The sequence below is a fragment of the Aquarana catesbeiana genome, linkage group LG13 (assembly GCF_042186555.1).
Source record: "Aquarana catesbeiana isolate 2022-GZ linkage group LG13, ASM4218655v1, whole genome shotgun sequence".
Lineage (NCBI taxonomy): Eukaryota > Metazoa > Chordata > Amphibia > Anura > Ranidae > Aquarana > Aquarana catesbeiana.
This window is the reverse complement of record NC_133336.1, coordinates 31,965,469-31,977,081: the sequence shown is the minus strand read 5'-3', so window position 1 is coordinate 31,977,081 and position 11,613 is coordinate 31,965,469. Positions and strand designations below refer to the sequence as shown.

General features: G+C 45.3%; 1 protein-coding gene across 1 annotated transcript in view; it reads left to right on the top strand.

Annotated features, from left to right (window-relative positions):
- The window catches only part of SPTLC2 (serine palmitoyltransferase long chain base subunit 2), a 60,648-nt gene that overhangs the window by 22,925 nt on the left and 26,110 nt on the right, over positions 1 to 11,613 (top strand). The window contains exons 2-4 of the mRNA XM_073610062.1: positions 5,497 to 5,679; positions 8,705 to 8,859; positions 9,894 to 10,042. Coding sequence (XP_073466163.1) covers positions 5,497 to 5,679; positions 8,705 to 8,859; positions 9,894 to 10,042 — 487 coding nt within the window. The remainder of the gene's footprint in view (positions 1 to 5,496; positions 5,680 to 8,704; positions 8,860 to 9,893; positions 10,043 to 11,613) is intronic.

Below are 11,613 nucleotides of genomic sequence, written 5' to 3'. Positions count from 1 at the left end.
TGTCATGACATTGCTTCCAGATTACTAGATCTGAGACCCGAACGAAGCATTGGCTTTGTTCGGGTCTTTGGCCAGCCGGCGGACGTGCCTGCTGGTTGCTTGGGCCTCCTGGTGGGACGAGAGAGCCCGGCGAGTGGCGGAAAGTGGTGGTGCGGGGGGGAGACGTCCCCTCCCGCTGCTTGTAATAACAGCCGAGTGGCTGCTGAGCTGCATCGGTTATTACAATAAAGCTGACTGTCCTCTCTAAAGAATGGTACCGCTGCAGGCATTACCCCAGTAAAACCCCTTGAAGCAATATCGGTCAGTCTTTGATCAATACTTCTAAAAAAGTGAATATCGGCCACGCTGATAATCAGTCGATCCCTACTCCCCAGTCTGAGGTCCAGAGCGTTTTTCATCAAGAATGTCTCTGTACATTGCTACATTCATCATTCCCTCGATCCTGACTAGTCTCCCAGTTCATGCCATTGAAAAACATCCCCACAGCATGATGCTCATGCTCCGCCACCATGCTTCACTGTAGGGATGGTATTGGTCAGGTGATGAGCTGTGCCTGGTTTCCTCCAGACATGACGCTTGCCATTCAGGCCAAAGAGTTCAATCTTTGTTTCATCAGACCAGGGAATTTTGTTTCTCATGGTCTGAGTGTCCTTCAGGTGCCTTTTGGCAAATGCCAGACGGGCTGTCATGTGGCTTTTACTGAGTGGCTTCTGTCTGGCTCAGGTGCATTATGTTTCTACAACTTGATTGGAGTTCACCTGTGGTAAATTCAGTTGATTGGACATGATTTGGAAAGGCACTCACCTGTCTATATAAGGTCCCACATTTAACAGTGCATGTTAGAGCACAAACCAAGCCATGAAGTCAACGGAATTGTCTGTAGACCTCAGGATTGTATCGAGGCACAGATCTTTGGAAGGGTTTCAGAATCATTGAAGGTCCCAATGAGCACAGTGGTCTCAATCATCTGTAAATGGAAGAAGTTTGGAGCCACCAGGACTCTTCATAGAGCGGGCCGCCTGGCCCAGCTGAGCGGTTGGGGGGGAAAGAGCCTCAGTCAGGGAGGTGACCAAGAACCCGATGATCACTGTGACATAACTCCAGCATTTTTCTGTGGAGAGAGGAGAACCTTCCAGAAGAACAACCATCTCTGCAGCACTCCACCAATCAGGCCTGTATGGTAGAGTGGCCAGACAGAAGCCATTCCTCAGTAGAAGCCACATGACACGTCTGGCATTTGCCAAATGGCACCTGAAGGACTCTCAGACCATGAGAAACAAAATTCTCTGGTCTGATGAAACAAAGATTGAACTCTTTGGCCTGAACTAAAACAAAGATTGAACTCTTTGGCCTGAATGACAAGTGTCATGTCTAGAGGAAACCAGGCACACCACTCATCACCTGGCCAATACCATCCCTTCAGTGGAGCGTGGTGGTGGCAGCATCATGCCGTGGGGATGTTTTCCGCAGCAGGAACTGGGAGACTAGTCAGGATTGAGGGGAAAAAAGAATGCAGCAATGTACAGAGACATCCTTGATGAAAACCTGCTCCAGAGTGCTCTGGACCCCAGACTGGGGCAAAGGTTTTTCAACAGGACAACGAACCTAAGCATATGGCCAAGATAACAAAGGAGTGGCTGCGGGACAAATCCGTGAATTTCGTTGAGTGACCCAGCCAGAGCCCAGACTTGAACCCAACTGAAGATCTCTGGAGAGATTTGAAAGTGGCCGCCCACTGACGCTCCCCATCCAACCTGATGGACTGAAAAGAAGAATGGGAGAAACTGCCCAAAAATAGGTGTGCCAAGCTTGTAGCCTCATACTCAAAAAGACTTGCGGCTGTAATTGGTGCCAAAGGTGCTTCAACAAAGTATTGAGCAAAGACTTATACTTATGTACATGTGAGATAGAGAGATAGCGATATATTATTTTCATTTTTGATAAATTTGCAAAGATTTCAAATAAACTTTTTTCATGTTGTTATTATGGGCTATTGTTTGTAGAATTTTGAGGAAAATAATAAATTTAATCCATTTAGACCCCTTTCACACTGGGGCGCTTTGCAGGCGCTATAACGATAAAACTAGCGCCTGCAAAGCGCCCTGAAAGAGCCGTTCCTGTCTCTCCAAATCGGGGCTTTCACACTGGAGCGGTGTGCTGGCAGGAATCTAAAAAAAGTCCTGCTAGCAGCATCTTTTGGAGTGGTGTATACACACCGCTCCTAAACCGCTCCTGCCCATTGAAATCAATGGGGCAGCACAGCTATACCGCCAGCATAGCGCTGCTGCAGCAGCGCTTTGCGGTGGTTTTAACGTTACCGCCGATGCACCCACCGCCCCAGCGTGAAAGGGGCCTTAGGAATAAGGCTGGAACATAACATAATGTGGAAAACGTGAAACGCTGTGAATACTTTCCGCATGCACTGTAGCAGTCCTATTTCAAATCAAACACTCTTTGGTCTGAGACTGTAGAAAGATGAGTTGCCAAGTCTCGGAAGTGTTGTGTCTATGGCAGGTTGGGTTCTCCAGTACCTGGCTAATGGAAGTCTCTCTGACACTTCTGCTATACCTGCCATGATCCATTAGCCTATTGGATATGTGGAGGTGGCAGATTGGGTCTAGATACACAAATTGCCATAGTAGATGTGAATAAAGCGTCTTGCATCCATGGGTCCTCCAAAGCTGAGCTCCGTTATTTCTACGCCCACACACACACACACACACACACACACACACACACACACACACACACACACAAGAGCAGCTGCTAAATTACAATGTTCCTAGCTGATAGTCGATATGATAGTTTGCAAACGAGTCTCAATTTTTATGACCTAGTCGGCAAAAGCTTGGCTTGTTGGTGTAGTAGTCTTCGACTTTGTTCCTGACAGATGGTTAATGTGTTTGTACGTTGAGGTCTATAGGTAGAAGAGGAGCAGTCTGTAAATGAATACAAAACTGTCTCAAAGACCAAGTCATGATTAATGTTTCATACTCTGAATGGTATAAAAGTGTTAGCAGAGTACCCTAAAGTTCACCTTTTGGGGCAATTGAGATCAGAAAGCTATGAGGTGGAATGCAGTGCTTGACGGATGTTTCTAACCTTCAATGTGGCCCAGACACACTTGGTGATTGAGCAGCTGCATTGCAAATGAGTTTTGGTGCCAATAAATGTAAACGTATAGAGAGAAACCTTCCTTCTTTTTGCATTTGAAATGGTACATTCAATAAATGATTAACTTGAAAACCAGCGAACTATGACGTTTTCTCAGAAATGGAAGATGGTGCTAGTGCAGCTGCTCTATATTAACTAGCAACATTTCTAGGAAAAGATCTACAGTGCCTTGAAAAAGTATTCCTACTTCTTGACATTTTCCACATTATCACATGTTACATCCAAAAATATAAATGTATTTTATTGGGATTTTATGTGATAGACCAACACAAAGTGGCACATAATTGTGAAGTGGAATGAAAATGATAAATGGTTTTCATATTTGTTTACAAATATGCAAAAAGTGTGGTGTACATTTGTATGGCGCCCCCCTGAGTCAATACTTTGTAGAACCTCCTTCACTGCAATTACAGCTGCGTGTCTTTTTGGGGATGTCTCTACCAGCTTTGTACATCTAGAGAGTGATATTTTTGCCCATTCTTCTTTGCAAAATAGCTCAAGCTCTGTCAGATTGGATGGAGAGCATCTGTGATCAGCAATTTTAAAGTCTCGTCACAGATTCTCAATTAGATTTAGGTCTGGACTTTGACTGGGCCATTCTAACACATGAATATGCTTTGATCTGAACCATTCCATTGTAGCTCTGGATGTATGTTTAGGGTCGTTGTCTTGCTGGTAGGTGAACCTTCGCCCCAGTCTCAGGTCTTTTGCAGACTCTAACAGGTTTTCTTCTAAGATTGCCCTGCATTTGGCTCCATCCATCTTCCTATCAACTCTGACCAGCTTCCCTGTCCCTGCTGAAGAAAAGCATCCCCACAACATGATGCTGCCACCTCCATGTTTCATGGTGATGAAGGTGTATTCAGGTTGATGTTCAGTATGTTCCGCCACACATAGTGTTTTGCTTTTTGGCCAAAAGATTAAATTTTGGTTTCATCTGACCAGAGCAACTTCTTCCACATGTTTGCTGTGTCCCCCACATGGCTTCTCACAAACTGCAAGCAGGACTTCTTATGGCTTTCTTTCAACAATGTCTTTCTTCTTGCCACTCCTCCATAAAGGTCAGATTTGTGGAGAGCACGACTAATAGTTGTCCTGTGGACAGATTCTCCCACCTGAGCTGTGGAACTCTGCAGCTCCTCCAGAGTTACCATGGGCCTCTTGGCTGCTTCTCTGATGAATGCTCTCCTTGCCCGGCCTGTCAGTTTAGGTGGACGGCCATGCCTTGGTAGGTTTGCAGTTGTGCCATACTCTTTCCATTTTCCAATGATGGATTGAACAGTGCTCTGTGAGATGTTCAAAGCTTGGGATATTTTTTTTATAACCTAACCCTGCTTTAAACTTCTCCACAACTTTATCCCTGACCTATCTGGTGTATTTTTTGGCCTTCATGATGCTCTTTGTTCACAAAGGTTCTCTAACAAACATCCGAGGGCTCTCACAGAACAGCTGTATTTATACTGAGATTAAATTACACACAGGTGAACTCTGTTTACTAATTAGGGGACTTCTGAAGGCAATTGATTAGTTAGGGGTATCGGAGTAAAGGGGGCTAAATACAAATGCACACATCGCTTTTCAGATATTTATTTGTAATAAACATTTGAAAACCATTTATCATTTTCCTTCCACTTCACAATTATGTGCCACTTTGTGTTGGTCTATCACATAAAATCCCAAAAAATACATTTACGTTTTTGGTTGTAACATGACAAAATGTGGAAAATTTCAAGGGGTATGAATACTCTTTCAAGGCACTGTATGCTATATACATACTTTTGCATTCAGTGAGCATTTCTCCTGTATACCATGTATGTGCCATTGTTTGTCTAGGCCCCCCCCCCCCCCCCCCCCATCATGCAGGCCCCTGCTGGTGCCTACTGGTGAAGTAAAACATCCTAAACCCACACACTCTTCGCTTGTCTGGTGCCATCCTACAGCAACCGTTCTTCCCCAGCCCCCCTCTCTATCATCTGGAATAGTACAGCTCACCCTCCCTCCCCATCCTGTGCTGTCCGGTGTAGTGTGCCATCTTGTGCCACCCAGTGTAGAGAACTCTGTGCTTGGTGGCGGACACCTGCAGTGAACGTGATACAATTAAAGTTCTTGTCTTGGAGACTACGTAGTCCCAGCACAGTCATTGCTCATTCTAAGTCTGATAGCCGCCATCACCCAATCTACTGCAATTCTTATACAGAGACACCTTGTCTGATTGTACCCCACATGACTTGGTTCTGTACTATCTTATAAGACTGATGTAGAAAAGATTCTGTGATGTTTTTGTTCTTTAGCTGACTGGCTGTTTTCTTTCTCTCCCAATAGTTTCACAATGGCGGATTGTACAAGCGGCCATTCCAGGAATCTTTTGAGGAGACCCCCATGCTGGTTGCTGTCCTCACGTACATGGGTTATGGGATCCTGACCCTGTTTGGGTACATGAGAGATTTCCTGAGAGCCTGGAAGATCGAAAAGTGCCACAACGCCACCGAGCGCGAGGAGCAGAAAGTGAGATCATTTCACATGCTGGTTACTTCTTGCAAATTAATGTGTCATTTCCTGTAATGGTTTATAGAGCGCCGCTGTGTATTGTACGGTGCACAGCCCTTCCTAGAATAGGAAGGTTCCTGCTCCTTCCCTCTATGTGCTGAACACTCATTTAGTTTCACCTTCTAACTGGGGCCTGTCCTTTCCCTGACTTTATGGCTAAGGTCTGCCAACTGCCATCTCCCTGTCCAATGAAAATGCCTATGCTGGGCACTAAATCCATCTCTACAGTACAAACAAATGGCAACCACCCCCACCTATAACTGGGCCTTTGCAGCAAGGAGCACATGGAAGGGGGACACGTGTCAAAAGACGAGAGAGAAATTCCCAGCTCACTTACCAGCCAGCCCGCAACAAACCGAATTGTCCTGTCTAACAGTTCACGTTAAAAGGATTTAGTCTGCACACATTTTGCAAATACATGTGTAAGCTGTAGCGGCCACTTCACGGCACCCCAGTGTACTGCAGTCCTAACTCTACTATTTTGATAGTCTCCAAAATTGGAGCAAATCTATAATGGATAGATTGAGGGCATTTCATTGGACAGGAGAATAACACTTGTCACGGCTTATAGCCAGTCTAAATGGGATGTTTTCCTTTTTAAGAGTATAAAATGGGGTTCACTTTAGAAATGTACCTTTTAAAAAAAAAATCTGTAAACCTAATTCTGCTTACACATGACCGTTAGGAAACTGACCCCTCGGTTAGCAGGCTCCGGCCCTGTACCCTTGTGAGGGTCCGTCTTGCATCCCAGAGGGTTTACTAGTAACCTATAACAAAGCATTCCTGTGACTGTTCATTTAGCGAATTTAAATTTGCATCTATAGATTTTTAGGTTCTGTGCATGTGGCAGCCAGTGCAGTCAGCACATTTTGTGAACCTCATCACAGTATGTGTTAGTGTTTGGGATTTATTTATTTATTTTTTTTCTATTATTTTTTGTTTTTATTTTTTTGTATTTTGAGCTGATCCACAGACTTGCAATGGGGTACGGATAGTCACTGTGTGGCATTGCTAAGCAGAAAGCTGAGCCTGCTTATGTAATGTACATACATGGCTGCCCATATGTACTTCTAAGAACACATATGGACATGGTACTGTACTAAGGCATCTGGGACATGTTGTTGTTTCTGACCCCTTGCTGGCTTTCATGCTGATCCTCTTAGTAAATTGAGTCCCCAGGCCAGGACAAATATACATAATAGAACTTAAAAGAGAAGTATAGGTATTCTTTTATTGGCAGGACCATACTTGCCTTGGTGGCTGCTGCATCTGTCCCACGCTGGCTCTAAGGCTGAGAACTGAGTGATCAAACATCACCGATTGCTTGGATCTCGGGGCCCCGTCCTCGCTCGCTGGAGTGCTGGGCTGTGAAGTAGGTGGGAGTGGCCGGCTCAGGCTCTCAGTGACTCCCTGAGACGATGAGCTGGGTGTCGGTCCAGGCATGTGGGTGGATCCCGACTTCATCCTCACAATCTTGCCCCAGCCTGGACCGGCTCTGTGACGTCAGCTGACAGTGGTTCAAAAATGGGTCACAGGAGTGCAGAGCGAATTGCACTCCTGTGATCCACAGGATACTTGCAGCCAAACAAGCAGGCTGTACTTATTTAACCACTTTAGCCTCGGAAGGATTTACCCCCTTAATAACCAGGCCTTTTTTTTGCGACGCAGAACTGCGTTACTTTAACTGACAATTGCGCAATTGTGCAACGCTGTACCCAAACAAAATTTACTTCCTTTTTTACCCACAAATGGAGATTTCTTTTGGTGGTATTTGATCATCTTTGCGGTTTTTACTTTTTGCGCTATAAACAAAGACTGACAATTCTGAACAAAATCCTATATTTTTTTTACTTTTTGCTATTAAAAAAATGCCTGCATCAGTTTAGACCAATTATATATTTTTTAACATATATTTTTGGTAAAAAAAAATAAGCAATAATCGTATATTGATTTGTTTGCACAAAAGTTATCGCTTCTACAAAATGGATATATTTATGGCATTTTTATTCATTATTCATTTATTTATTTTTTTTACCAATAATGGAGGTGATCAGCAATTTTTAGCGGGACTGCAATGTTGCGGCGGATAGATCCGACAATTTTTTGGGACCAGGGACGATCAAGGGGTTAAGTGTTCCCTGGGAGGTGTTTCTAACTGGGGGGGAGTGTACCGACAGGGAGTACAGAAAGATCGCTGTTCCTGATCAATAGGAAAAGACGATCACTCTGTACTCCCCTGAAAGAACAGGGATCTGTTTGTTTACATTGACAGATCCCCTGTTCTGGCCCTCTGCGGAGCGATCGCGCGTGCCTTCTATGGCTTTTAATGGGACCGACGTACAGCTACGGTGATTCGCACAGCCGAGCCAACCTGCCGCAGTGTAACTGCGGTGGCTGGTTGGCAAGCGGTTAAAGGATAAGTTTACCTTCGGGGGAAGTTGCATGTTCCACCTGTTTATAAGGGTAGAACACGTAACAAGTTCCAGCATCTGCACCTTCTCGCCCGATTCTCCCCTTCCCTGTGACAGTGGAGGGAAGATCTTATCCCCACACCCGCTGCCATAATTTCAAAACAGCGGAGTCCCCCATGGCCGTGTCTTTTTTTTTTTTCAAAAGGTGAACTTTGCCTTTTTAAATAACTGTATATGACTTCTATATCTGTGGCTCGATGTATTGAAGAGGATCAGCCTGACAACTTTGTTGGGGTTGGTCTAGGTCAGCTTGTTTGTGGGGATTGAGTCTTAACCCTGAGCTGGAGGCAGCAGCTCCTGTGGCTCCTCGGCAGCTGCTGTCAGTAACTGGTAAGAATGAAGCTCCTTCCTTCATACTGTAAATGGCGTTGGGTTCAGAGTGAGGCTTCATTACTAATAATGGATTGAGTGCTGCCTTCCACTCGGAGAAAGACTTCACGGATTGGATGGTGTATAAGGGGTGTAGTCCCAGGTTTTGGCTCTGGATCACATGACCTGTTTCACCCCCATAGGACTTTGTGCCACTCTACCAGGACTTTGAGAACTTCTACACGCGAAATCTATATATGAGGATCCGAGACACCTGGAACCGACCGATCTGCAGCGTTCCTGGTGAACGGGTAGATATTCTGGAAAGATACACCGATGATTACAACTGGACCTTCAAGTAAGCACAGCCAGAGAAATGACATAGGCTTTCATTTGGCCTTTCTCAAACAAGGATCTGTGGAAAGCTAGGGTTCCCCCAAAGGTTGCTAGAGGTTCCTTGAGTACTAATTGATCTCCTTCCTGACCTGACCAACAATGTTAGAGGGCTTTTAGAGGGGTTTTTCCACTGGTTCCAAAAGGAAAGCGGCACTTCCTCGCTGAACCTCAATGTGTGGGGTCCCTTCTACACCCCCCCCAGTGTATGGAAGCATTTCTCCATTCACTACCAATATGATGCCCCTTTTCCGCTGACCACCAGTGTAGGGGGCGTTCTTCCCGCTGACCACCAGTGTAGGGGGGCGTTCTTCCCGCTGACCACCAGTGTAGGGGGGCGTTCTTCCCGCTGACCACCAGTGTAGGGGGGCGTTCTTCCCGCTGACCACCAGTGTAGGGGGCGTTCTTCCCGCTGACCACCAGTGTAGGGGGCGTTCTTCCCGCTGACCACCAGTGTAGGGGGCGTTCTTCCTGCTGACCACCAGTGTAGGGGGCGTTCTTCCCGCTGACCACCAGTGTAGGGGGCGTTCTTCCCGCTGACCACCAGTGTAGGGGGCGTTCTTCCCGCTGACCACCAGTGTAGGGGGCGTTCTTCCCGCTGACCACCAGTGTAGGGGGGACTTCTTACCACCAAATAAGATTACTACAATCTTCACTATCTGCATTTCTTTTCTGGCCATTATTTTCATTTCATAATAATCGATCATGAAAATATAAATGATAGTGTAGTTAAAAAATGTCCCTTCAGAGACATCATACACCCTTGGTATGCCACTTCCCTTAGTGTGTGTGGTGGATATATATATATACATACATACATACATACATACATACATACATACATACATACATACTTTTTTTTTTTAACTACTATTTTACAATATTGAAAAATAATCGTTTATCGCTGGCATTGCTCATTACACCAGTGATGGAGAACCTGAGGGTTCTGCCAGCGCAGCATTGTGATTGTTGACTGACTTTTTTTTTTTTTTTCTTCAGGTTTTCAGGCAAGGTTTTGAAGGGTGTGATGAATATGGGCTCCTATAACTACCTGGGTTTTGCAAGGAATTGCGGAGTATGTGCAGATGCTTCATCCAGTGGGCTGCTTCAGTACGGAGGAGGGGTGTGTAGCACACGGCAAGAAATGGGTGAGTAAATTATGAAGCAGCGTTTGCCAAAACATACCTGTGTCTGTTTTATTACAGCGTAATGCAGAAATTGGCACATAAAACCCTCGCCCAGTATTAAGCAGCCATAATGCTCCCCTCCTTTCATTGCTGCCTTCTCAGCAGAGGGTCTCTTGTTCTGACTTGCTCTTTAAAGTCCATCTCTGTGCAAATATTAAACCCCCTCCTACCCCTCACTTTCTTTCCCCCTTATCCTTGATTTGATTGTAGCCGTATTAGTGCAATTGTGACAGAGAAAATTGAATACTGTCCGTGATACTTTTTTTATTTGCACTAACATACAATTTTTCAGGACAAGCTTTCGGGGTATGTCCCCTTCTTCAAGGTCCAAGCAGTACTTCAGTACTGCTTGGACCTTGAAGAAGGGGACATACCCAGAAAGCTTGTCCTGAAAAATTGTATGTTAGTGCAAATAAAAAAAGTATCACGGACAGTACTCAATTTTCTCTTTCCCCCTTATCTTAAGTTTTGTATCACTGGTGCTATTTCCAGGTGCAGGGCACCCCCTAATCCAGTGCTGCACATGTGCCCACTCCAGCCAGTCCCCTTGCACTTCCATCGCTTCTTTTCTGGACCCTGAGAGACCCCCGCCACTGGGTAGCCAGTGGAAGCGTCCAAGTCATGCAGGCAGTGATGTGGACTCCCGAAGTCGGACCATGCCTAAAAAAAAAAAAAAGACGACGACAAAGGGGTTTTAGGGTTTTTGTTTTTTTTCTCCAATGCCGGTGATAAGTTAGAATATCACTTGAAGAGCTCCAGGCTCCTTCAGAAAAAAAAAAAATCAGCAGCTACAAATACAGTAGCTGCGGACTTTTAATATTGGGACACTACAAATACAGTAGCTGCGGACTTTTAATATTGGAACACTTGCCTGTCCAGGGACCCAGTGATGTCCTCACCTAAGCCGATTCTTCAACCTGCTTCAGGAGCAGGCGCCGGCATCTGTAGTAGGAGAAACGGCCTGTTTCCTGCTGCCCATGCGCGAGTCCTACTGCGCTTTGTGAATGGTCCCGTAGTCTTCTGGGACCTGTGATGTGTCACAGAAGATTTTAGGGAATAAAGGGGGAGGCCTAACTTTCGACTCAGTTTGCTGCAGTGGTCTTAGCTGGAAGTGAGAGCGGGTACCTGTCAAAACCAGATACCCACTCCCCCCTTCCCCCAAGTGCCAAATGTGGAGCTTTGCTTTAAGGTATTTGCCCAGAGGTCAGCTTTAAGACAACCTGTCAGAAGAAAAACTCTCTTGTGGGAGAATCCTCAGATGGAAGCTATTTTCATGGGATTTGCATTGCATGCTGGGTAGAGCGCAGTGCCGTCGCTTGCAGTGAAGCTGGATAAGCTCAGTGTTGCAGGTGACAGGATACCTCTACATTTGTGTATTTGTGTCCCTCTATAGGATAGAATAAATATTTCACAATTTTGTTTAGGATAAGGAGAATCTGTTTTACAGATTATTTCCTTTGGCAAAGGAAATTTTTATTGGAATGCTTCGGATTTAATCGCCTAACTGTCCATAGTCATCATTTTTTTTTTCT